This window comes from Leucoraja erinacea, unplaced genomic scaffold (assembly GCF_028641065.1).
Source record: "Leucoraja erinacea ecotype New England unplaced genomic scaffold, Leri_hhj_1 Leri_316S, whole genome shotgun sequence".
Taxonomy (NCBI): Eukaryota; Metazoa; Chordata; class Chondrichthyes; order Rajiformes; family Rajidae; genus Leucoraja; species Leucoraja erinaceus.
In genome coordinates this window covers 29,270-56,668 of record NW_026576217.1, presented here as the reverse complement: position 1 = coordinate 56,668, position 27,399 = coordinate 29,270, and the positions used below count along the sequence as shown (strand labels likewise).

The 27,399-nt window shown below is 51.4% G+C and overlaps 1 protein-coding gene across 1 annotated transcript in view; it reads left to right on the top strand.

Moving 5' to 3' along the window:
- Positions 1–1,907: 1,907 nt before the first annotated feature.
- Positions 1,908–27,399, top strand: part of LOC129693504 (mucin-5AC-like) — a 51,629-nt gene continuing 26,137 nt past the window's right edge. Inside the window, exons 1-7 of the mRNA XM_055630315.1 lie at positions 1,908–1,997; positions 4,625–4,783; positions 7,875–8,055; positions 12,480–12,603; positions 17,897–19,388; positions 22,749–22,890; positions 25,679–26,539. Coding sequence (XP_055486290.1) covers positions 1,908–1,997; positions 4,625–4,783; positions 7,875–8,055; positions 12,480–12,603; positions 17,897–19,388; positions 22,749–22,890; positions 25,679–26,539 — 3,049 coding nt within the window. The remainder of the gene's footprint in view (positions 1,998–4,624; positions 4,784–7,874; positions 8,056–12,479; positions 12,604–17,896; positions 19,389–22,748; positions 22,891–25,678; positions 26,540–27,399) is intronic.

Sequence of the window (27,399 nt, the reverse complement as noted above, 5' to 3'; positions counted from 1 at the left end):
CATTCAATATGATCTGTGGCAGAGAATTCTAGAGAGTCACCACTCTCTGTGTGAAAAATGTTTTTCTCATCTCGGTCCTAAAAGATTTCCCCCTTATCCTGGAACTGTGGCCCCTTGTTCTGGACTTCCCCAACATCGGGAACAATCTTCCTGCATCTAGCTGCAATCTTCCTGCATCTAGTGAAGAAAGCTAATAGTTGGCCTTCAGTGAAGAAGTTGGCCTTTATAGCGGTGATGTCAGGCACCGCTCCAGGAGCTCTTCCACCCCGCAACTCGGGCGGGAGAAGTCGCCGTTGCGAGAGCCCTGAAAAGCGGTCTCCCTCCAGGGACCCGCGGGCTCCCGGTGCCGCCGTCCGCCAGACCCGCAGTTGCAGCCTCCGAATCTCTGGAGGTCAGGCCGCAGCAGCAGCGCTACTCCACCCGCTCTGGACTCGGCCAGCTCCGTGACGGTGAGTCGTCGGCACCAGAGTCCCCGGTCTTCTCCTGTTGGAGGCCGCTCCTCGTTGCAGCCCCAACGACAACGGAGACCCGACAAGAAAAGGTCGGGTCTCCCGTGCAGGGAAAGATTTAAAAGTTACCCCCTCCCTCCCACCCCCGCCCCCCCACACACACACCCCCAACAAAAAATAACAAAAACTACATAGAAACATAGACAAAAAATAATAAAAACGCGGACGGGCCGCAGAGGCCGCTGCTGACGAGAGTCGCGCCGCCTACCGTAATTCCCGGCATGGCGGGACTGACATATGATGAAAGAATGGAGTGACTGGGCTTGTATTCACTTGAATTTAGAAGGATGAGAGGGTATCCTATAGTAACATATAGATTTCTTAAGAGGCACGTTAGAGGCAGGACAAATGTTCCCCATGTTGGTGAAGTCCAGGACCAGGGGTCAAGGTTTAAGACAAAGGTGTAGGCCATTTAGGACTGAGATGAGGAAAAGCTTTTTCACCCAGAGAGTTGTGAATCTGTGGAATTCTCTGCCACAGAAAGCAGTGGAGGCCAATTCACTGGATGTTTTCAAGAGATAGTTAAATTTAGTTCTTAGGGCTAAAGGAATCAAGGGATATGGGGAGAAAGCAGGAACGGGGTACAGATTTTGGATGATCAGCGATGATCATATTGAATGGCGGGCCGAATTGCCTACTCCTGCATCTATTTTCTATGTTTCTCTCCATTGGTTCCCGCTGGAGTTTTGCAGCATCTGCAGGTTAGTGGTGCTGGGGTTTGGGCGCGGGTTTTGCAGCATCTGCAGGTCTGTAGTGCTGGGGTTTGGGCGCGGGTTTTGCAGCATCTGCAGGTCTGTAGTGCTGGGGTTTGGGCGCGGGTTTTGCACCATCTGCAGGTCTGTAGTGCTGGGGTTTGGGCGCGGGTTTTGCAGCATCTGCAGGTTAGTGGTGCTGGGGTTTGGGCGCGGGTTCTGCAGCATCTGCAGGTTAGTGGTGCTGGGGTTTGGGCGCGGGTTTTGCATCATCTTTGGGCGCGGGTTTTGCAGCATCTGCAGGTCTGTAGTGCTGGGGTTTGGGCGCGGGTTTTGCAGCATCTGCAGGTTTGTGGTGCTGGGGTTTGGGCGCGGGTTTTGCATCATCTGCAGGTTAGTGGTGCTGGGGTTTGGGCGCGGGTTTTGCAGCATCTGCAGGTCTGTAGTGCTGGGGTTTGGGCGCGGGTTTTGCAGCATCTGCAGGTCTGTAGTGCTGGGGTTTGGGCGCGGGTTTTGCAGCATCTGCAGCCACTACATTGGTTCCCGCCGGGTTTTCCCGCCAATGGGCGGGTGGAGCGTCCTTGGCGACCGGCCGGGCGCCGAGCGAGGGGGCATGCGCAGTGCCGGCATTTTCCCGGCCGGAGCATGCGCAGTGGCTGCAAGTGAGGGGCTGGGAGCATGCGCAGTGGCCCGGGCGGGCTGAAGCATGCGCAGTGGGATGGCGCCCGGCAGGGGTTGGGTAGACGCATGCGCGGTGCGGCCTGGTGGCCTGGAGATGGAGGTCGGGCGGAGTGAGGTGAGAGAGAGGGAGAGAGGGGGGGGGGAGATATAGAGGGAGGGAGAGAGAGAGAGAGAGAGGGTAGAGAGAGGGGGGAGAGAGAGAGATGGAGAGAGAGGGGAGAGAGAGAGAGAGAGGAGAGAGAGAGAGGGGAGAGGGAGAGAGAGAGAGATGGAGAGAGAGAGAGAGAGGGGAGGGGGGGATAAAGGGACCAAGGGGGAGAGGGAGAGAGAGTAGGAGAGAGAGAGAGAGAGAGGAATAGAGGGAGAGAGGAAGAGAGAGGAGGAGAGAGAGGGAGAGGGAGGAAAGGGAGGGAGGGGGAGAAGCTGAGGGGGAGAAGCTGAGGGGGAGGGGAAAGAGGGGATGAGTGGGGGTGAGGAGGAGATGAGGGTGGTGATGTGGGTAGGAGGTTGATGGTTGGAGGGATGAGAGTTGGAGGGGGTGAGGGTGAGGTTGAGTGTGAAGAGTGGAGAGCAAGGGGGGTGAGGGGAGGAGGGAGTTGTGGGGACAGGAGAGGGGGGTGTGTGAGAACGGGGGAGGGTTAGAGGGAGAGGCACTGAGGGGAGGGGTGAGGAGGAATGTGAGGCAGGGAGGGTGAAGAGTGGTGGAAGGGGAGTGGGGGGGGGTGGGGTGGGGGGAGTGAAGGAAGGGGTTTGAGGGGGGGTGGAGGTTTTTAGAGGGGAGGGGTGAGGTAGGGGGAGCGGAGTGGGGGTCGGGGGGGGGGGTGAGGGTGGGTGAGCGGTTGGGGTGGGGGAATTGTTATTCATCAGCGCACGTTAATGGTGACTTTATAGAAACAGAAAAACAGGTGCAGGAGTAGGCCATTCAGCCCTTCGAGCCAGCCCCGCCATTCAATGTGATCATCCACAATCAGTACCCCGTTCCTGCTTTTTCCCCATATCCCTTGATTCCTTCAGCCCTAAGAGCTCTATCTAACTCTCTTGAAAGCATCCAGTGAATTGGCCTCCACTGCTTTCTGTGGCAGAGAATTCCACAGACTCACAACTCTCTGGGTGAAAACGTTTTTCCTCATCTTAGTCCTAAATGGCTTACCCCTTATTCGTAAACTGTGATCCCTGGTTCAGGACTCCCCCAACATGGGGAACATGTTTCCGGCCTCTAGCCTGTTACAACGGTCCATAAATCAGAATCCCTGCCTCCCTGCACCAACTATTCCGCCACAAATTCACCCGTCCCATCTCCGTGCTCCTACCCTCACCACAACATGGATAGGTAAACATGTAGCAGCACGGCACGGTGGCGCAGCGGTAGAGTTCCTGCCTCACCGCGTCAGAGAGCCGGGTTCCATCCTGACTACGGGTGCTGTCTGTAAGTTTGTACGTTCTCCCCGTGTCTGCGTGGTGCTCCGGTTTGCTCCCGCGCTCCAAAGACGAGCAGGTTTGTAGGTTAATTGGGTTTGGTAATTATAAATACACATAATTTACACAAATTGTGTGTAAGATAGTGTTAGTGTACGGGGATCGCTGGTCGGCGCGGACTCGGTGGGCCAAAGGGCCTATTCACGTGCTGTATCTCTAAACTAAATTAAACATTTCAGGTGATAAATGCCGGGGAGCCAGAGCAGCGGTTTACCGTGGTGGGACCATTCTGACCTTAAACGTTGCCTGCCCATTCTCTCCACAGATGCTGCCCGACCCACTGAGTTCCTCCAGCACTTTGTGTTTTGCCCAGAATCCCAGCATCTGCAGTCTCTTGTGTCTCCATTTTGTATTCTCTTGCTCCCACTCTACTCCCCGCCACCCCCTATCAGTCTGAAGAAGGGTTTTGGCCTGTAACGTTACCTATTTCCTTCGCTCCATAGATGCTGCTGCACCCGCTGAGTTTCTCCAGCATTTTTGTGTACCCATCTGTCCTGGGTCTCCTCCATTGCCAGAGTGAGCAACACCGGAAATTGGAGGAACAGCACCTCATATTCCGCTTGGGGAGCCTGCATCCGGCGGGCATGAACATTGAATTCTCCCAATTTTGTTAGCCCGTGCTGTCTCCTCCCCTTCCTTAGCCCTTGAGCTGTCTCCTCCCATCCCCCAGCCCTTGGGCTCCTCCTCCTTTTTCCTTCCTTCTCCCCCCCCCACCCCCTATCTATCAGTCTGAAGAAGGGTTTCGGCCCGAAACGTTGCCTATTTCCTTCGCTCCATAGATGCTGCTGCACCCGCTGAGTTTCTCCAGCATTTTTGTGTACCCTCTCTACTCAGGTGTTTTTCACACCTTATCCTTCCATTTCTCTATTTCTCCCTCTCTCCTGACACCTTCAGTCTAAAGAAGGGCGGTGGAGGCGGGTTCTCTGGATACTTTCAACAGAGAGCTAGATAGGGGTCTTAAAGATAGCGGAGTCAGGGGATATGGGGAGAAGGCAGGAACGGGGTACTGATTGGGGATGATCACATTGAATGGCGGTGCTGGCTTGAAGGGCCGAATGGCCTACTCCTCCACCTATTGTCTATTGTCCCAAAACATCACCCATTCCTTCCCATTGCTGCCTGTCCCGCTGAGTTACCCCAGCATTTTTGGTGTAAAGCAGCATCTGCCGTTCCTTGCTGCACACTTTCACGTTGCTCTCCTTCCGTGCATTGGGCAAGCTGTTGCCATTGTATGTTTTTGAGCGTCTGCGACGTGCTGTCTTGCAGGTGATTGCGACAACACCACCAAGAGCCTGTTGCATGGAGATGGAGGAGGAGGAGGAGGAGGAGGCTGTGAGTCAGGCCAGCAGTCCCGGCAGTGGGACCCACTTGTCTAGTGTGAGCGGCTTCTCACTGGGAGAGGCCATCGTCCAGCGAGCAAAGCAGGTAACCCTCAGCGCTGTCGAGAAGCCAGTCACAAAGATCTACAGGATGGAATCAGGCCCTTCGGCCCACTTTGTCCATGCTGACCAAGTTGGCTTACAGGGCTAGTCCCATGTGCCCGCATTCAACCCCTATCCCTCTAAACACTTCCGATCCGATTGATAGGTTCTTGATTAGTTGCTCCCCAGCTGTTATCAGGCAACTGAACCATCCTACCTCCAACTAGAGAGCGGTCCTGACCTCCCATCTACCTCTGGAGACCCTTGAACTATCTATAATCGGTCAGGATTGACTATCTTTGATTGGACTTTATGAATGAATGAATAAGTTTATTGGCCAAGTATTCACATACAAGGAATTTGCCGTGCTGCTCCGCCCACAAGTGACAACACGACAGTTAGGAATGACACATAAAACACTAAGCATTAACATTCTATTGCTCTAAACGTTATTTCCCTATCCTGTATCCGTACACTGTGGACAGCTTGATTGTAATCGTGTGTAGTCTTTCCTCTGACTGGTGAGCAGACAACAATAGGGCTTTTCACTGTACCTTGGTACACATAACAATAAACTAAAGTAAATTAATTAAGTTGATGTTAATATTGGAGCAGATTAGGAGCAGGGATATATACTCCAACTGTCTACCTCAGTAGAGACCCTTGGACTTTCTTAAATCGGACTTTACTGGCCTTGCACTAAACCTTGCGAATGGCATGTTGGCCTTTATAACAAGAGGAATCGAATACAGGAGCAAAGAGGTCCTTCTGCACTTGTGCAGGGCCCTAGTGAGACCACACCTGGAGTATTGTGTGCAGTTTTGGTCTCCTAATTTGAGGAAGGACATTCTTGCTATTGAGGGAGTGCAGTGTAGGTTTACAAGGTTAATTCCCAGGATGGGGGGACTGTCATATGCTGAGAGAATGGAGCGGCTCACCAGAGCCCTATACAACTGCAGAGGAACCTCTTTACTCCTATACTGAAATCCTCTTGTTATGAAGGCCAACATTCCATTAGCTTTCTAATGGAATTTGGTGCTTTCTGCTGTCCTTGATGTTCTTTTAAGAAAGAGATGAGGAGGAATTTCTTTAATCAGAGGGTGGTGAATCTGTGGAATTCTTTGCCACAGAAGACTGTGGAGGCCAAGCCAGTGGATATATTAAAGGCAGAGATAGATAGATTCTTGATTAGTGCGGGTGTCAGAGGTTACGGAGAAAAGGCATGGGAATGGGGTTAGGAGGGAGAGATAGATCAAATGTGCTTGAATGGCGGAGTAGACTTGATGGGTCGAATGGCCTGATTCTGCTCCTATCATTTATGATCTTATGATCTTCTATACCTTTGGCGTGATGGGATTTAATCTACTCTGACATGGAGAGAGAAATGAGGGAGGTCAAGGGGTCCTGTTGCAATTGTCACATCTGAAGGAAGTTTCAGTGGCGGGCGAGCTGCTGTTACGTCTGTGGAATTCTCTGCATCAGAGGGCGGTGGAGGCTGGTTCTCTGGATACCTTCAAGAGAGAGCTAGATAGGGCTCTTAAAGATAGCAGTCAGGGGATATGGGGAGAAGGCAGGAACGGGGCACTGATTGTGGATGATCAGCCATGATCACATTGAATGGAGCTGCTGGCTCGAAGGGCCAAATGGCCTACTCCTGCACCTGTTGTCTATTGTAAACAGGAACCACAACATCTTGGGCTTGTTTAACGTTCCTCTTGGGGGCAACCAATTTACACAGAGGGTGGTGGGTGTATGGAACGAGCTGCCAATAGACCATAGGTGCAGGAGCAGGCCATTCCGCCCTTCGAGCCAGCACTACCATTCAATGTAATCATGGCTGATCATCCCCAATCAGTACCCCGTTCCTGCCTTCTCCCCATATCTCCTGACTGCTATCTTTAAGAGCCCTATCCTTGAAAGTATCCAGAGAACCGGCCTCCACCACCCTCAGAGGCACAGAATATCGCAGACTCACCACTCTCTGAGAGAAAAAGTGTTTCCTCTTCTCCGTTTTAAATGGCTTACCCCTTACTCTTAAACTGTGGCCCCTGGTTCTGGACTGCCAGAGGAGGTTGTAGATTTAGAGGGATATGACGATGGTGGCGCAGTAGAAGAATTGGTGCCTCATGGCACCAGAAACCCGGGTTTCATCCGGACTACGGGTGCTGTCTGTACGGAGTTTGTACGTTCTCTCCGTGACTTGTGTGGGTTTTCTCTGGGTGCTTTGGTTTCCTCCCACACTCAAAAGATGTACAGATTTACTATAGCGAGAATTCTCCAGTCATCAGCTGTGGAGGTCTTCCTAGGCTTGCCAGTCCCTTTGCGATTAGTAATCTCAACAGTGCTCTTTTTCTTCTTAATAATGTTCCAAACAGTTGATTTTGGTAAGCCTATGGTTTGGCTGATGTCTCTACAGTTTTATTCTTGTTTCTCAGTCTTATAATGGCTTCTATGACTTTCATTGGCACAACTTTGGTCCTCGTGTTGATAAACAGCAATAAAAGTTTCCAAAGGTGATGGAAATACCAGAGAAAAGACTAAGTGCTGAGAGCTCACTTATACCTGCATTAAGGAGGCATTTAAACACACCTGAGCACTTACAAACACCTGTAAAGCCACGTGTCCCAAACATTATGGTGCCCTGAAATGGGGGGGGGGACTATGTGTAAACACAGCAGTGATTTCTACATGATAGACAATGTGTGCAGGAGTAGGTTATTCGGCCCTTCAAGCCAGCACCGCCATTCAATGTGATCATGGCTGATCATCCACAATCAGTACCCCATTCCTTATCCCTTAACTCCGCTATCCCTAAGAGCTCTATCTAACTCAAAATCTATAAAAATGTGAAACCAAATTGTATAAAACTGGCCTGTTATAAAATCTGACAATGTGCAATTTAATCACAAGTGAATTTTTTTCTATTACAAACCTCAAATTGTGGAGTGCAGGGGCAAATAAATAAGTGATGGGTCTTTGTCCCAAACATTATGGAGGGCACTGCGTTTGAGCGTGACCTCTTCTGCTGCTTGCAGTGTATCACTATTGGCAGATGTGCAGAGTGTGCTCACTTGCTGTTGCTGTCCTTGCTGCAGGGCAGTGAGCTGTGGTCCCAGCTTCCGTCAGGACCAGACACTGGAGAGCCGACTTCAGCAACGGCGACCCGTCTGCTCACGGCAGGAGCAGAGCTCTCGCAGACCCTGGAGGAGGGAACCATCACCGAGCAACTGAGCCCGCAGAGCCAATCCGGCCAATTCCAAAGCCCACACATGTTCGGTACGTGACCACATCAGTGTTGTGCATGAGTCCATGTTTTCATCTTCGTTGTATTTTTATAAATGGTTTGATTTAGTTTGAGAAACAAGCCTTTTGTTCCACAGTCCTTGCCCACCAGCGATCACCTGAACACTAGCACTATGCTGCACACTAGGGACAAGTTACAAAAGTCAATTCACCTACAAACTTACATGTCTTTGGAGTGTGGGTGGAACCGGAGCTGCAGGAGAAAACCCACGTGGACACAGGGAGAACGTACAAACTCCTCATAGACAGCACCCGTAGTCAGGATAGGACCCAGGTTCCACTGCGCCACCCTAGGAACAGCTAATGGAATAAGCAACAGTGCTGACAAGGTCTTTGTCAACTGTTCCTCATGCTTTAGGTTTACTGAGTTAACCGTTGTTGTGCATGCTATCTATTCATAAGATAATAATCGACGTAGATACAATCAGGTCAAACTCCAGTCCAACAGGTAGAGCAAAGGGGAAGATACAGAGTGCAGAATATAGTTCTCAGCATTGTAGCGCATCAGTTCCACAGACAAAGTCCAACGTCCACAATGGGGTAGAGGTGAATCGGACAGTACCCTAGCTTATGGAAGGACCGTTCAGAAGCCCGATAACAGAGGGGAAGAAGCTGTTCCTGAGTCTGGTGGTGCGCGCTGTCAAGCTCCTGTACCTTCTGCCGGACGGGAGCGGGGAGAAGAAGGAATGACCGGGGTGGGGATGTCTTTGATAGTGTTGGCTATTTTACTGAGGCAGCTTGGTGTAGATGGAGTCGATGGTGGGGAGTGTGTGAGTGCGTGATGGACTGGGCTACATCTACAATGGTGGGGAGTGTGGTGTGTGTGATGGACTGGGCTACATCTACAATGGTGGGGAGTGTGGTGTGTGTAATGGACTGGGCTACATCTACAATGGTGGGGAGTGTGGTGGAAGGGCCGTGTGTGATGGACTGGGCTACATCTACAAGGGTGGGGAGTGTGGTCTGCGTGATGGACTGGGCTACATCTACAATGGTGGGGGAGTGTGGTCTGCGTGATGACCAGGGTGGGGATGTACTTTGATGGGGTGTTGTGGTATTTTACTGATGGCAGCGTGAAGGCTAGATGGAGTCGATGGTGGGGAGTGTGGTGTGTGTGATGGACTGGGCTACATCTACAATGGTGGGGAGTGTGGTGTGTGTGATGGACTGGGCTACATCTACAACTCTGCAATGTCTTGTGGTCTTGGGTAGAGCTGTTCCCAAACCAAGATGTGGTGCATCCACAACCGTGTGCTTTCTGTGGTGCACCTGTAGAGTGTGTAGGAAACATTGGAGACATGCCGAGATTCCTCAGTTTCCTCGGGAAGCACCCTCTCCAGATTAATGACATCCCTCCTATACTGTAGTTCCAACAATGCAGTATCAAGGTTGTTTCCCATTTGCTTCCCTCCTTTTGGATTTCAAGTCGTTGAGCTTAACCTCATACTCACAAGTACGCTGAGATGCAGACACAATGGAAAAACCTGCTTGCAGCGATAACACAGGCACATAGACACAAACCAGTACACAAACTCATAAATCAGATGTAAATTACACATACAAAGTCTGCAGGACAGTTAAAAGAAATGTACAAAAAAAGTGTAAAACAACAACTAAATGTGGAAACTGCAGATGCTGGTTTAGAAAGGTTCAAACAATTCAGCACAGGAAGGGGCCCTTCAGCCCACCATGTTTGTGCCGAACATGATGCCCAGCTGAACTGATCTCACCTTACTGTGCATGATCCACGTCCATCTATTCTCCACATATACACATGCACCGGTGATTATACGGGTGTCAGGGGCTATGGGGAGAAGGCAGGAGATGGGGTTAGGAGGGAAAGATAGATCAGCCATGATTGAATGGCGGAGTAGACTTCATGGGCCTAATTCTACTACTATCACCTATGACCTTATGTACCGGTCTAAAAAATGGACCACGTTTGTCTGAAGAAAGCTCCTGACCCGATGTTCTCCGGAGATGCTGCCCGACCCGCAGAATTACTCCAGCACTTTGTGCTTTCTTCTGGTGAAAAAAAACCAAGTCCGTGGTAGGGCAAGAAGTGGTGTGTAATGTTGAGTAGTTGTTAGGGTTGTGTGTGACAGTTCAAGCATCTGATGGTGGCAGTGTGGGACTATAAGCTTCTGTGCCTTTTCCCAATGACAGGCATAGAGCGGTACAGCACAGATCAGCCATGATCACAATGAATGACGGTGCTGGCTCAAAGGGCCGAATGGCCTCCTCCTGCACCTATTTTCTATGTAAACCTTCTCCATGGCCCACCATGTCCATGCCAACCTTCAATACCTATCTCCCCCATGTTGGCCTTTATAATGAATGCATTTCGTTGTCTCTGTACTGTACACTGACAATGACAATTAAAATTGAATCTGAATCTGAATAACAAGAAAGAATCGAATATAGCAGCAAAGAGGTCCTTCTGCAGTTGTACAGGGCCCTAGTGAGACCACACCTGGAGTATTGTGTGCAGTTTTGGTCCCCTAATTTGAGGAAGAACATTCTTGCTATTCAGGGGGTGCAGCGTAGGTTTACAAGGTTAATTCCCGGGATGGCGGGACTGTCATATGCTGAGAGAATGGAGCGGCTGGGCTTGTACACTCTGGAGTTTAGAAGGATGAGGGGGGATCTTATTGAAACATATAAAATTATTAAGGGTTTGGACAGGCTAGAGGCAGGAAACATGTTCCCGATGTTGGGGGAGTCCAGAACCAGGGGCCACAGTTTAAGAATAAGGGATAAAGCCATTTAGAACGGAGACGAGGAAACACTTTTTCTCACAGAGAGTTGTGAGTCTGTGGAATTCTCTGCCTCAGAGGGCGGTGGAGGCCGGTTCTCAGGATACTTTCAAGAGAGAGCTAGATAGGGCTCTTAAAGATAGCGGACCATAGACAATAGTTGCAGGAGTAGGCCATTCGGCCCTTCGAGCCAGCACTGCCATTCAATGTGATCATGGCTGAGTAAGGGATACGGGTAGAAGGCAGGAATGGGGTACTAAACAGGAAGGCAGGAGAAGGCAGGAACGGGGTACTGATTGGGGATGATCAGCCATGATAACATTGAATGGCGGTGCTGGCTCGAAGGGCCGAATGGCCTACTCCTGCACCTATTGTCTATCGTCTATTGTCTGTTGCCTACCCCAGTCAAGTTTGCCCATAATAGGAACGTATTCTTTTTTGCCTGGTCTATTTAAGTGAATGCCAAAATGCCTTTTAAAGTTGCCCTGAGCAGAGGAATTGAGAACATGAAGACTTAGGTTTAAGGTGAGAGGGGGAAAGATTTAATAAGAATCTGAGGGGTAACCTTTTTACACAAAATGGTGGTGGGTTTGTGGAAGGAGCTGCTGGAGGAGGTAGTTAAGGTAAGTACTATCACAAATGTTTAAGAAACATTTAGACAGATACATGGATATGACAAGTTTAGAGGGGTATGAACCTAACGCAGGCAGGTGGAACTAGTGTAAATGGGACAGTGTTGGTCAGATTGGGCAAGTTGGGCCGAAGGGCCTGTTTCCACTCTGTATCACTCTATGACTATAACCTGGTAATCGTATCTGATTCCACCGCCTTCTTTGGCAGTGTGCTCTATATCCTGCACTCTGGTATTTTTCTCTTTGCACTATCAGCTGCACTTGTGTATCGTAAGGTCACAAGTGATAGGAGCAGAATTAGGCCATTCGGCCCATCAAGCCTACTCTGCCATTCAATCATGGCTGATCTATCTCTTCTAACCCTATTCTCCTGCCTTCTCCCCATAACTCTTGACACTTGACATCAAGAATCTATCTACCTCTGCTTTGAAAATATGTATGGTTGATTAGACGGCACTGGGCCTGTACTCGCTGGAGTTTAGAAGAACGGGAGAGGACCTCATTGAAGCGTACAGAACAGTGAAAGACTTGGATAGAGTGGATGTGGAGAGGATGTTTCCACTGGCGGGAGAGTCTAGGACTAGAGGTCACAGCCTCAGAATTAAAGGACATTCTTTTAGAAGGAGATGAGGAGGAGTTTCAAGAGCCAGAGGGTGGTGAATCTGTGGAATTCTTCGCCACAGACAGCTGTGGTTCCAAGTCAGTGGATATTTTTAAGGCAGAGATAGATAGATTCTTGATTAGTGCGGGTGTCAGAGGTTATGGGGAGACGGCAGGAGAATGGGGTTAGGAGGGAGAGATAGATCAGGCACGATTGAGTGGCGGAGTAGATTTGATGGGCCGAATGGCCTAATTCTACTATCCTTTATAATCTTATGATCTTCCTCGAGCAGTATGGTTGGACTGGATAGTACTGTGCCTGGGTAGACCCAGCAATAATAAGGCGGTAGCGGTTTCCTTGAACACTCTGTACACAGCGAGTGCTGACTGGACTTGTCTTCCCCGACAGAGATGCAGGAGAGTGCTTTGTCCCCTGCCCTGGCTCTGGTTACTGCCTGCTCCACACAGCTCCTGGACGGTGACCTGTCCCAGTCCTTCTTTCATCGCTCTCCGCTGGAGTTTGCCCCTCTGAGGTAAGAAACGCTCCAAAGCAGTGTGTGCTGAATCTGATCAATGGGTCGATGGTTCCCTTCTTATCCCGTGTACAGGCTGTCACATGGCAATGAGCGCCTGGATTATGGTGATGGTGGGACTGTCATATGAGGAAAGATTGAAAAGACTAGGCTTGTATTCACTGGAGTTTAGAAGGATGAGGGGGAATCTTATAGAAACATATAAAATTATAAAATGACTGGACAAGCTAGATGCAGGAAAAATGTTCCCACTGTTGGGCGAGTCCAGAACCAGGGGCCACAGTCTTAGAATAAAGGGGAGGTCATTTAAGACTGAGATGAGAAATAACTTTTTCACCCAGAGAGTTGTGAATTTATGGAATTCCCTGCCACAGAGGGCAGTCACTGGATGGATTTAAGAGAGAGTTAGATAGAGCTCTAGGGGCTAGTGGAGTCAAGGGATAAGGGGAGAAGGCAGGCACGGGTTATTGATAGGGGACGATCAGCCATGATCACAATGAATGGCGGTGCTGGCTCGAAGGACCGAATGGCCTCCTCCTGCACCTATTGTCTATGTTTCTATGGATGCCTCGTGCGTATGAACAGGGGACGGGCGGGATAGATCTGGGTGCATTTGCTGGCTGCTGAGGGGATTCAGGGAGCTGCTGTTGGACCTTTGATTGGACTTTGCTGGCTTTACCTTGCACGAAACGTCTTTCCCATTATCATGTATCTATACACTGGCCAGTGGGCAGGTGCTATAGACCTGCACGGGAAGGTAGAAGCTCCCGCCCCCACGAGTCTAGGGCAGATGGGGAACGTCAGCCTGGGAAGGCAGTCCATCTAGGAGAGGGGAAACTCTGATTTAAAACCTCCACTGCCTTGTGGCCATCCATATCCAGTCATGGAAAAGGCTCCAGGAGTAAACCTCAAGAAAATCCGGAGTCGGAGCCCCCTAAGGCAGTTCGTCGTTGTCTACAACCTCACTCTGGCAGCTTCTGCGACGGCACTTGTGACAAACTGTAACGGCCCTGCTGTTCCTTTGGATCGATCAGCGACGTGGAGAGGGGGGGACGTGCTGCATGGGCAACAATCTGTCTGTCCTCCATATGATATCGATCGCCCAGGCTTGCATCCGACCACACATCACCTGCAAACTAGGGTGGGGAGGGGTGGTTTGGGTGGGAAGGGATGAGTTAACCAGGGAGCTGCGGAGGGAACGGTCTGTTCGGAAGGCGGGAAGGGGTGGAGACGGGAAAATGTGGCTGGTGGTGGGATCCTGTTGGAGGCGGTGGAAATTTCAGAGGATTTCCACTGTCTTTCCACTGACTGGATAGCAGGCAACATAAGATCATAAGGATTAGAGTAGAATTAGGCCATTCGGCCCATCAAGTCCACTCCACCATTCAATCATGGCTGATCTATCTCTCCCTCCTAACCCCATAAAAATAATATAATAATAATATATTTTATTGCCATTGCACATAAGTGCAACGAGATTTGGTATGCAGCTTCCATCCGATGTCATAACTTAAATAACTAATAACATTTAGATTTAGATCCCCCGAGAAAATGGTTTGTAAAAAGAACATTACAACAATAAATAGTCGAAACAGTTCAAACAGACTAAAGTGCAGATGTGTCTGTGCGACGTGACCATCCGAGGGAGACAGTCCATGGGGGGGGGGGGGGGGCACTCAGCAGGGCCTGTTCAGAGCCGCTATAGCTCTGGGAATGAAACTGTTCCTGAGTCTGGAGGTTCGGGCGTAGAAGGCCTTGTAACGTCTGCCGGAGGAAAGTAGTTCGAACAGACCATTACAGGGGTGTGAGGAGTCTTTATGGATGCTGACGGCCTTCCTGAGGCACCGTGTGTGGTAGATGTCCTCCAAGGCCTTTTCCCCATAACCCCTGTGGATGCCTCTCATAATGTTATCTACCTCTATCAGGTCTCCCTTCAGCTTTGGACAGTCCAGTGATACTAACATGTTGATTTGTAAAACCTATTGGTCAGTGTGAAAGCAATGAGCAAGTTTTTCTGGAAAAGTGAACAGTTTTTACTGTACCTCGGTACACGTGACAATAAACCAAACTAAAACTGAAGCTTCTAGGTGTGGATGAATTATTGCCATGTGTAGCAAGGTACAGTGAAAAACGTTGTCTGCATGCTATCGAATCAGTTCAGTTTAGAGATACAGTGTGGACAGGCCCTTCAGCCCACCGAGTGCGATCCCCGTACACCAGAACTATTCTACACACACTTGGGACAATTTATAATTTTACCAAGCCAAATAACCTACAAAACTCTACGTCTTTGAAATGGGATGAAGCCGGAGCTTCCGGAGAAAACCCACGCAGGTCACGGAGAGAGCGTACAAACTCCGTACAGACAGCACCCGCAGTCAGGGTGGAACGTGGTGCTGTGAGGCAGCACTGTGCCCACTTCAGTTAATACTATACATACATACAATCAACTCAAACTCAAGTACAGTAGGTAAAGCAAAGGGGAAGATACAGAGTGCAGAATATGGAGGGTGTAGAAGAGGATTAACAGGGTGCAGCATTATAGTACAGCACATGCCCTTCGGCCCACAGTCTGTGCTGGTCATGATTCCAAGACTCTTTTACAGTATCTACCTGCGTATAATGCATGCTCCTCCATTGCAGTGCATCAGTTCCAATGTCCACAATGGGGTAGAGGACAGTACCCTCACTTATGGAAGGACTGTTCAGAAGCCTGCTAACAGTTCCACAGGTGTGCCGTAGAAAGCATTTTATCGGGATGCATCACACCTCAGTTTGGGAACAGCTCCATCCAAGACCGCAGGAAATGGCAGCCCAATTGTGGACGTAGCCCAGACCATCACACAAACCAACCTCCTTTCCATTAACTCCATTAAAGATAGCGGAGTCAGGGGATATGGGGAGAAGGCAGGAACGGAGTACTGATTGGGGATGATCAGCCATGGTCACATTGAATGGGCCTGAGGGGCCGAATGGCCTACTCCTGCACCGATTGTCTATTGGCTATTTATACCTAACGCTGCCTCGGCAAGACCAGCAGCATAATCAAGGCCCAATATCACCCTGGTCACTCTCTCTTCTCCCCTCTCCCTGTTAAAAAGTCATAGATACGGTGCGGAAACAGGCCTTTCAGCCCAACTTGTCCACACCGGCCAACATATCCCAGCTATACGAGTCCATCCTGCCTGCGATTGATCCATATCCCTCCAAACCTGTCCTATCCATGTACCTGTCTAACTGTTTCTTAAACGCTGGGATAGTCCCAGCCTCGACTACCTCCACTGGCAGCTCGTTCCATACACCCACCACCCTCTGTGTGCAAAATCTGTCATAAAGTACAGTTGCCTGGTCGAGTTGTTCACCAAAGAAACAGCTACTTTGGCTGATCATGACCATACAAACCATCTTACCCCCCCCCCCCCCCCCCCTATGACCAATCCCGTTGACCAGTATTTGGTCCTTAGCTTTCCATGCTTGGAATTCTGTGTGCAGCATTGTAGAAATGTTCACCAGAAATGGGCCCTGTAGCTCATCTTCTCCACGCTGACCTTGATGCCCCATTTACACTAGTCCCACCTGCCTGCGCTTGGCTCGTATCCCTCTCAACCTGTCTTATTGTATTGCAGGGAATTGTGGATGTAACCCAGGCCATCACACGAACCAACCTCCCTCCCTACACCTCACGCTGCCTCGGCAAGGCCAGCAGCATCATCAAAGACTACTCACACCCCGGCCACTCCCTCTTCTCCCCTCTCCCATCGGCCAAAAGGTACAGAAGTGTGAAAACGCACACCTCCAGATTCAGGGACAGTTTTTTCTTCCCGGCTGTTATCAGGCAACTGAACCATCCAACCACAACCAGAGAGCAGTGCTGAACTACTATCTACCTTATTAGTGACCCTCGGACAGCCCCTTGGTCTGAAGAAGGGTCGAGACCAGAAACGTCACCTATTCCTTCGCTCCATAGAGTTTCTCCGGCATTTTTGTCTACCTTGGACTATCCTTGATCACCTCGAGGAACAGCTTCTTTCCGGCGGCTGTCACTCTCATCAAAACACTCACCCCGGCCACTCCCTCTCCCATCGGCCAAGAGGTACAGACGTACCTCTGTGACTGCCAATCAGGCAAACTGACCCCCCCCCCCCCCCCCCCCAACCCCCCCCCCCCTGACACTTATTATTTTTTTTTAATTCAAATCGTTTGCTATGTCGCTCTTCAAGGGAGATGCTAAATGCATTTCGTTGTCTCTGTACTGTACACTGACAATGACAATTAAATTGAATCTGAATCTGAATCTGAATCTGAATCAGACTTAAACATAGAAACATAGAAAATAGGTGCAGGAGAAGGCCATTCGGCTTTACCTTGCACCAAACGTTATCCCCTTATCATGTATCTATACATTGTAAATGGCTGCATTGTAATCATGCATTGCCTTTCCACCGACTGGTTAGCACACAACAAAAGCTTTCACTGACAATACACTAAACTGAACTGAACCATTCCTATCCATGTACCTGTCTAAATGACTTTGAATCATTGAAATTGCATCCACTGGCAACTCATTCTCCCGCCCATCCCCGCTAAACTACCTCCACTACCTGAAGCCATTGCCCACTATTATCTGCATGTTATCTACATGAATGATTTTGGTTAGCCTAGTTAGTAAATTCCAGATACAGGTCCTTCACAATAGACAATAGGTGCAGGAGTAGGCCATTTGGCCCTTCGAGCCAGCACCGCCATTCAATGTGATCACGGCTGATCATCCCCAATCAGTACCCGTTCCTGCCTTCTCCCCATATCCCCTGACTCCGCTATCTTTAAGATCCCTATCTAGCTCTCTCTTGAAAGCATCCAGAGAACTGGCCTCCACCACCCTCTGAGGCAGAGAATTCCACAGACTCACCACTCTCTGTGAGAAAAAATGTTTCCTCGTCTCCGTTCTAAATGGCTTCCTCCTTATTCTTAAACTGACCCCTGGTTCTGGACTCCCCCAACATCGGGAACATGTTTCCTGTCTCTAGCGTGTCCAAATCCTTAATATTCTTGTATGTTTCAATGATATCTCCTCTCATCCTTCTAAACTCCAGAGTGTACAAGCCCAGCTGCTCCATTCTCTCAGCATATGACAGTCCCACCATCCCGGGAATTAACCTTGTAAACCTACGCTGCACTCCCTCAATAGCAAGAATGTCCTTCCTCCAATTAGGGGACCTGTATTTTTAAGTTTGCGTCTGTGCCAGGTGCAGCAGCATTGAAGCATTCACCTTGCTGCATGATTGTGTTGCAGGGCTGCTCCGGACCTGTCCGTGGGCTCGCCGGACGGATGCGCAGGAGCGTTCCAGGCCAACAACTTGCTGCAGTTGCTGATATCGGAGGTTTCGGCGGACTGCGTGAGGGGCAGCCTGTCCCTGTCCCAGGAAGTGTCCCGGGACGGCAGCGAGGCCTTCCCCCTGTCCCAGCACCCCCTCAGTCCCCCGACGCCCAGCTCCGAGGACGACGACTTCACCCGCGCCGACTCCTACTTCCGCGACCAGCGCTTCATGGAGCTCCCGTCCCGGCCCACGGGCGGCGGAGCTGGCCCCCGGCTCGGGCCCCCGCTGGGCAACGAGGGGGTGGAGGAGCCCCAGGACCCGTCCGGTGCCGATCGGAGCAGCGGCCAGCCGGGGGACGGGGCCGTACCCGAGGGGGGCGTGCAGAGAGTTGCTGGCCTGCACGGTTGTCACACAGACGATGGGGAGAGTTTGGAGCCCCTGTGGAACCTGGAGGAGTCTGACGGGACGGTCCCATTCCATGGTCAGCCAGTGGACGGGACGGTCTCACTCCGGGGTCAGCCAGTGGATGGGACGGATCCGCTCCAGGTTCAGCCAGCGGTCAAGACCAGCCCAGCGTCGGGTCCTGGTGCAAGCAGCCGACCTGTGTCCACGGGGTCACCAGCGTGCAGCAGCGGCCAGGCTGTGGGTCCGGGGGCGAGACCGGTGACTCCCAGCACAGAGTCCCTCACCCCCAACAGCAGCAAGAACGACACGGCCATCGAGGTGGTGCCGGGCGGGGGCGATGAGCGCAGCGGAGCGGGGCATGAGTGCGGGCTGTCTCCTGCGCCCGTCCCCGCCCAGCCCAGCCGCCGCCGCTCCACGCTGGAGGAGGGCGCGGTTGAGAACGCTCCCGGTGGGCAGGGACCGGCCAGACACCAGCGGGCGCCGCTGGCCCCGGCCTTTGCCTCGCCTCCCCCTCCGGGCCGGAGCCAGTGGCCGACCTTCGACAGCCTGGTGCTGCAAGGGCTGAGGGGCGTGGCCCCCCGGCAACAAGCCTACCGTGCCGTGGCCGACTCCCTCAACCGCATGCTGGCTCGGGCTAACGTGGGGGCAGAGGGGAGAGGGAGCCCAGAGCGAGCCTCCCCTCACCCCCCAGCAGACCTGGGGGACAGAGGGACAGCCCCCGGGGGGTCAAGCCCAGCAGTGGCGATCCTCTCCCCCCCCGACCCCGCACCCAGCGACGGGCAGGGGCCCGAGACTGGCGGCAGCGGCTGGAGCTCCGCGCTGACCCCCCCTGGCCCGTACACGCTGACCACCGCTCATGCCCACCAGCTGGACACCACCCCCACGGACGACGGCCTCCTCCCGCCGGGCAGCTCGCTGGACACCAGCCGGGCAGCCGAGCGCACGCTGACCATGTCCAGCCACTCGCTGACCAGCCTGGAGGTGGACAACTACGTGCCAGCGTGGGCACCGTCAACTCTCACCCCCGAAGCCAATCACTTCAACATCGACGACAGGATACAGGTAGGGCTTCTTGATTCCTCAGCGGCCCAGGCTCACTGGCTGTGCTCAAATAGAAACATAGACAATAGGGGCAGGAGTAGGCCATTCGGCCCTTCGAGCCTGCACCGCCATTCAATATGATCATGACTGATCAACTCAGTATCCTGTACCTGCTTTCTCTCAATACCCCTTGATCCCTTTAGCCACAAGGGCCACATCTAACTCCCTCTAGGTTTAGGAGGATATGGACCAAGCACAGGCAGGCGGGACTAGTATAGTTGGGACATTGTTGGACCAGTGTGGGCGAGTTGGGCCGAAGGGCCTGTTTCCACACTGTGTCACTGTCACTCGTAGATACATAGAAATTAGGTGCAGGAGTAGGCCATTCGGCCCTTCGAGCCTGCACCGCCATTCAATATGATCATGGCTGATCATCCAACTCAGTATCCTGTACCTGCCTTCTCTCCATACCCCTTGATCCCTTTAGCCACAAGGGCCACATCTAACTCCCTCTTAAATATAGCCAATGAACTGTGGCCTCAACTACCTTCTGTGGCAGAGAATTCCAGAGATTAACCACTCTATGTGTGAAAAATGTTTTTCTCATCTCGGTCCTAAAAGATTTCCCCCTTATCGTTAAACTGTGACCCCTTGTTCTGGACTTCCCCAACATCGGGAACAATCTTCCTGCATCTAGCCTGTCCAACCGCTTAAAAATGTTGTCAGTTTCTACAAGATCCCCTCTCAATCTTCTAAATTCTAGCGAGCACAAGCCGAGTCTTTCTTCATATGAAAGTCCTGCCATCCCAGGAATCAGTCTGGTGAACCTTCCCTGTACTCCCTCTATGGCAAGAATGTCTTTCCTCAGATTAGGAGACCCAAATTCACTTGAGTTTAGAGATAGTGGGAAAGCCCACCAAGTCCACACCGACCAGCGATCCCTGCACACTAACACTATCCTACACACACTAGGGACTATTTTACATTCATGCCAAGCCAATTAACCTACAAACCTGTACGTCTTTGGAGTGTGGAAGGAATCAGAAGATCTCAGTGAAAACCCACGCAGGTCACGGGGACAATGTACAAACTCTGTACAGACAGCACCCGTAGTCAGGATTGAACCCGGGTCTCTGGTGCTGTGAGGCAGCAACTCCACCACTGCGCCACCGTGCTGCCCTAAATTAAGAGTTAATAGTTCATAAGTCATAGAAGCAGAATTAGGCCATTCGGCCCATCAAGTCTACTCCGCCGTTCAATCATGGTTGATCTATCTTTCCCTCTCGACTCCATTCTCCTGCCTTCTCCCCGTAACCCCTGATGCCCACACTAATCAAGTATCTGTCCATCTCTGCTTTAAAAATATCCATTGACGGCCTCCACAGTCATCTGTGGCAATGAATTCCACAGATTCACCACCTTCTAACTGAAGAAGTTCCTCCTCCTTTCTAAATGTGCGTCCTTTTATTCTGAAGCTATGCCATCTGATCCGAGACTCTCTCACTAATGGAAACATCCTCTCTGCATCCATGCCTTTCAATATTCAGCAACCTCTGACTAAAGAAATTCCTCCTCATCTCCTTCCTAAAGGAACATCCTTTAATTCTGAGGCTGTGACCTCTAGTCCTAGACTCTCCCACTAGTGGAAACATGCTCTCCACATCAAAGTATTCAAAGGTTTTTATTAGTCACATTCACATACACCGAGGTGTAGTGAAGTGAAATGCTTTTTGCCATTTTGCAGCACACAAAAAAAATACAGACATAACACCAATGAGAGTCTTAAACACAAAGAACATCCCCCCACAATGGCTCCCACCATGAGGTAAGGCACAAAGTCCAGTCCCCAACCCCAGTTCACCCATAGTCGGGCCTATTGAGGCCTCCACAGTTGCCTCTATGGAGGCCCGATGTTCCTGGCCGTTCTCGCCGGGTGGTGGTGCTCCGGCGTCGGGAGAGTCCTCACAGCGGCCTGGGAACCCTGGAACGGCCGCCTCCGTACTGGAGGCCGCGGCTTCCGAAGCCGACAAGGCCGCGCCGGATGGAGTTCCACAACTGGTGATCTCATCTAGAGATCCCAGGCTCCCGATGTTAAGTTCAGCGCTGCAGCCCGCAGCTGGTCACTCAATCCAAGTCTTTCACTATTTCACTATTCTGTACGTTTCAATGAGGTTCCACCTCATTCTTCTAAACTCCAGCGAGTACAGGCCCAGTGCCGACAAACGCTCGTCATATATTAACCCATTCAGTCCTGGGATCATTCTGAATAGTTGCTTTATTGTCACATGTACCTAGAAGTGAAATGCTTTGATTTGCAAACAGTCCAGTCAAAATGGAAATATACATAAACACAATCGTACATAAGTACAAGAGTGTAATCATTGTAAGAACATTGTAAAACTTATAAGAAGGCAGTGGTGACCAATTCTCTGAATACTTTCAAGAGAGAGTTAGATAGAACTCTTGAAAAATAGACAATAGGTGCAGGAGTAGGCCATTCGGCCCTTTCAGCCAGCACCGCCATTCAGTGTGATCATGGCTGATCATCCCCAATCAGTACCCCGTTCCTGCCTTCTCCCCATATCCCCTGACTGCGCTATCTTTAAGAGCTCTATCTAACTCATGAATATATCCAGAGAATTGGCCTCCACTACTTTCTGAGGCAGAGAATAGCACAGATTCACAACTCTCTGGGTGAAAAAGAATTTCCTCATCTCTGTTCTAAACAGACTACCCGTTATTCTTAAACTGTGGCCCCAACATCGGAAACATGTTTCCTGCATCTAGTGTGTCCAATCCCTTAATAATCTATATGTTTCAATAAGATTTCCTCTCATCCTTCTAAATTCCAGAGTGTACAAGCCCAGCCACTCCATTCTCTCAGCATATGAGACTCCCGCCATCCCGGGAATTAAACTTGTGAACCTACGCTGCACTCCCTCAATAGCAAGAATGTCTTTCCTTAAATTTGGAGACCAAAAATGCACACAATACTCCAGGTGTGGTCTCACTATGGCCCTGTACATCTGCAGAAGGACCTCTTTGCTTCCTCTACTCAACTCCTCTTGTTATGAATGACAACATGCCATTCATTTTCTTCACTGCCTGGTGTACCTCCATGCTTACTTTCATAGACTGATGTACAAGGACCCCCAGATCTCTTTGTACTTAGCGGAGTCAGGGGATATGGGGAGAAGGCAGGAACGGGGTACTGATTGTGGATGATGAGCCATGATTACAGTGAATGGCGGTGCTGGCTCGAAGGGCTGAATGGCCTCCTCCTGCACCTATTGTCTATAGTGTAATTGTTAGAATGTCAGTGCAATGTAAAGGAACATCTGATGGGTTGCAGCTTCTAACCAGGTGTCTTACATCCCCCAGGTGTACCTTCGCAACCTGGGCATTAGCCAGTCTCCCAGCAGCATCCTGGCATCACAAGGGCCCGACCAAGACACAGAATTCAACCATGCTGAACTGAGGAAGTTGCCAGGGGAGGCCACGCGAGGATATCAGGGTGAAGAAGGTAAAGACCTGCTGCTGTTGGCGTTGTATCTCCATTATCTACATGCAGCATAGTCACACAGCACGGAATCAGGCCCCTCACTGACGTCCAACATAGACTTGATGGGCCGAATGGCTTAATTCTACTATGCTGCCTCACCTGCTGAGTTACTCCACTAGACTGCAGCAACTGCAGTTTCTTGTGTATCCTCTGCTGCTTGCCAAGGCATAGTGCAGGTCTGAGCCTGTGACAGCTGCAAACTGTGTGTGTGTGTGTGTGTGTTTCTCTTTCTCTCTATCTCTCTCTCTCTCTTTCTCTTTTTCTCTCTCTCTCTCTCTCTCTCTCTCTCTCTCTCTCTCTCTCTCTCTCTCTCTCTCTCTCTCTCTCTCTCTCTCTCTCTCTTTCTCTCTCTCTCTCTCTCTCTCTCTCTCTCTCTCTTTCTCTCTATCTCTCTCTCTCTTCTCTCTCTCTCTCTCTCTCTCTCTCTCTTTCTTATCCACCTCTCTCTCTTTCTCTCTCTCTCTCTCTCTCTCTCTCTCTCTCTCTCTCTCTCTCCTCTCTCTATCCACATCTCTCTCTCTCAGTTCTTTCTCTTTCTATCTCTCTCTTCTCTCTCTCTCTCTCTCTCTCTCTCTCTCTCTCTTTCTCTCTCTCTCTCTCTCTCTCTCTCCTTCCTCTCTTTCCCTCTCTCTCTCTCTCTCTCTCTCTTTCTCTCTCTTTTCTTTCTTCCCCACCCCCCAACCCGTGTGTGTGTGTGTGTGTCTCTGCGCGTCTGTCTGCTTGTTCGGCCAGACTTGGATTGTTTCCCTAGGAATGCAAGAGGATGATGGCAAGAGCTGACAACGTATATAAAATGATGAGAGGCACGGATAGGGTAGACAGTCAGAACCTTTTTCCCAGCATGGAAAATTCAAATACTGATGGACATATCTTTAAAAGGTGAGAGGGGCAAAGTTTAGAGGAGGTGTGCGGGGCAATTTTGATTACACTGATGTTAGTGTACGCCTGGAACATGCTGCCAGGGCTGATGGTGGAGGCAGATATGATAGTGGTGTTTATGAATGAATGAATGAATGAATAAGTTTATTGGCCAAGTATTCACATACAAGGAATTTGCCTTGATGCTCTGCCCACAAGTGACAACATGACATGCAGTGACATGGCAGTTAGGAATGGCATAAAACATTAATAATAAAACATTAGTGATCAAGCATGTGAATTAAATAAAATACCAGATCAAAGGAAGGTTACAGATTTTTGGCTGTTGAGTAGAGCAACTACTTGTGGATAAAAACTGCTTTTATGTCTGGCTGTGGCAGCTTTGACAGTCCGGAGTCGCCTTCCAGAGGGAAGTGATTCAAAGAGTTTGTGGCCAGGGTGAGAGGGGTCAGAGATGATCTTGCCCACTCGCTTCCTGGCCCTTGCAGTGTACAGTTCATCAATGGAGGGAAGGTTGCAGCCAATAGCCTTCTCTGCTGATCGGACGATTCGCTGCAGCCTCCAGGTGTCGTGCTTGGTGGCTGAGCCAAACCAGACCATGATGGAGAAGGTGAGGACAGACTCTACGATGGCCGTGTAGAATTGGACCATCATTGCCTGTGGCAGATTGTGCTTCCTCAGCTGCCGCAGGAAGTACATCCTCTGTTGTGCCTTTTTGACTGTGGAGTTGATGGTAGCCCCCCACTTAATGTCCTTGGAGATGATGATTCCCAGGAACTTAAAAGACTCCCCAGATGTGACTGTGGTGTTGTTGATGGTGAGTGGTGTGAGGGGAGGGGGAGCTCTCCTAACGTCTACAATCAATTCCACTGTCTTAAGAGCATTGAGCTCCAGGATTATAAACTTACACAGGCACATGGATATGCAGGGAATGGAGTAATCTGGGTCACATGCAGGCAGATTAAAACTGGTCTTGGCATTATGTTTGGCAAGGATATTGTGGGCCAAAGGGCTTGTGTGTGTGTGTGTGTGTGTGTGTGTGTGTGTGGAATTTTCTGCCATTTTATGCTGTACCCCATACCCTTCCCCCGCCTTTACTCAGAGTAGTGTGCACCAGGGAACACTTTGGGTTCTCTAACACTGGTTCCCACTGTGAAGGCCTTCAATAAACCAACTCACCGCTGATCTACGAGCTGTTTCATTTTGTGTCTGTGCCTCTCTGGGTAAAGCCAGATAGAGAGTAAGAGTATTATTCTTCAATAAGGGTATTTAAGAATAAGGGGTAAGCCATTTAGAACGGTGATGAGGAAACACTTCTTCACCCAGAGAGTTGTGAGTCTGTGGAATTCTCTGCCTGAGGGCGTTTGAGGCCAGTTCTCCGGATACTTTCAAGAGAGAGCTGGATAGGGCTCTTAAAGATAGTGGAGCCAGGGGATATGGGGAGAAGGCAGGAACGGGGTACTGATTGTGGATGATCACATTGCCATGATCACATTGAATGTCGGTGCTGGCTCGAAGGGCCGAATGGCCTACTCCTGCACCTGTTGTCTAGAAACATAGAAATATAGAAATTAGGTGCAGGAGTAGGCCATTCGGCCCTTCGAGCCTGCACCGCCATTCAATATGATCATGGCTGATCTTCCAACTCAGTATCCCGTACCTGCCTTCTCTCCATACCCTCTGATCCCCTTGGCCACAAGGGCCACATCTAACTCCCTCTTAAATATAGCTATAGTCTATGGTCCCCTGAAGCTTGTTGTTTGTTGTGCTGTGATGTTCTATGTTGGTAGCGGGTGGGAAGGGGACCAGTTCTTGTTTCTGTCCCGTGTAGTAACTCTGTATTAACTGAATGTTTCTCCCTGTGTTGCAGGCGTGTCTGCGCTGGACCGTGACTCTGGGAGCACCTTCTACTCCAACGTCCTGACCCACAGCATCTCCATTGGGCTGGGCTCGGAGGCAGGCAGCGATAGTCCCCAGCCCACCCAGCCGTGGGAGGGGAGGGGGATGGAGGCCGCTGACAGCCGCAGCCACTCTGGGTACTGTCCGGACCCCCGCGCCAGCTCCCCGCTCCCGGCCCCCGACCTCTCACTCACGGGGGACTCGCTGGATGAGAACGGGGCGCTGACCCCTCCGGCCGGCCCGGCGGCCCACCGCTCCGGGGGCTTCTTCCCGGGGCTCGATTCTCCCGGCCTCTCGCCCGCCGGCAGGGGAGCGGTGACTGAGCCCCCCTTGCCCAGCGCGGGGGGCTCCCCTCTCCCCCGTCACGGTGATGACCCGTACCGGCGTGGCGAGTCCTTCGTCGGCTCGGAGACTCTGAGCGAGATCCGGAAGCTGCTGGGGGAAGCGGCCCGGATCTCCGCCTGGAGACCAGACCTCCGCTCGCCCACGCCCACGCCCGACTCCAGCAGGCACCGGTCGCCACTCCCGGCCGAGACTGACCACGCACGGGATCCTGGTGGCGGCTCCCGGCCCCTCCCCGAGGGGGCCGCTCTGACCAGCCTCTTGTCCAACCCAGGCCCAGACCTGGCCCGACCCCCCCCACCCACCTCCGTGCCCCTTCCCCGACCTGGCGGGGCCTGGGCAGCAGCCAGCGGCAGCACCAAGCCCGGCAAATCAACGGACGGCAGCAGCCGCACAGACCAACTGACCAGCCGGACAAGAGACCAGAGTCCCGTCACACTGACCAGCTACCGCTGCCCAACCACACCGGAGATGGACCTCAGGGCACAAGGTGGGAGAACGGCAGGGTCTCGGGGGGGTTATGGGGAGAAGGCCGGAGAATGAGGATGAGAGGGAGAGATCGATCAGCCATGGTTTATTGGCGGTGTGGTGTGAGACTGATGTGAGGGGGGGGGTGGTGGGGGAAGAAGAAAGGAGGAGGAGGAGCCAGAGGGTTGAGGGCGAGCTGAGGAGGAGACAGCAAGGGCTACCGGAAATTGGAGAAGTCAATGTTCAAGCCGCTGGGGTGCAGACTGCCCAAGCGGAATATGAGGTGCTGCTCCTCCAGTTTCCAGTGGTGCTCACTCTGGCTATGGAGGAGCCCAGGACAGAAAGGTCGGATACGGAATGGGAGGGGGAGTTGAAGTGCTGAGCCACCGGGAAATCAGGTTGGTTAATGTGGACCGAGCAGAGGCGTTCGGCGAAACGATCGCCAAGCCTACGCTTGGTCTCGCCGATGTAGATCAGCTGACATCTAGAGCAGCGGATGAGGCTGGAGGAGATGCAGGTGAACCTCTGTCGCACCTGGAACGACTGCTTGGGTCCTCGAACGGAGTCGAGGGGGGAGGTAAAGCGACAAGTGTAGCATTTCTTGCGGTTGCAAGGGAAAGTGCCCGGGGAGGGGGTGGTACGGGAGGGAAGGGAAGAATTGACCAGGGAGTTATGGAGGGAGCGGTCTTTGCGGAAAGCAGACATGGGGGGAGATGGGAAGATGTGGCGAGTGGTGGGGTCACGTTGGAGGTGGCGAAAATGGCGGAGGATTATTTGTTGTACGTGACGGCAAGTGGGGTGGAAGGTGAGGACTAGGGGGACTCTGTCCGAGTGGGGGGATGGGGAGAGAGAGCAGTGTTGCGGGGTATTAAAGAGACCCTG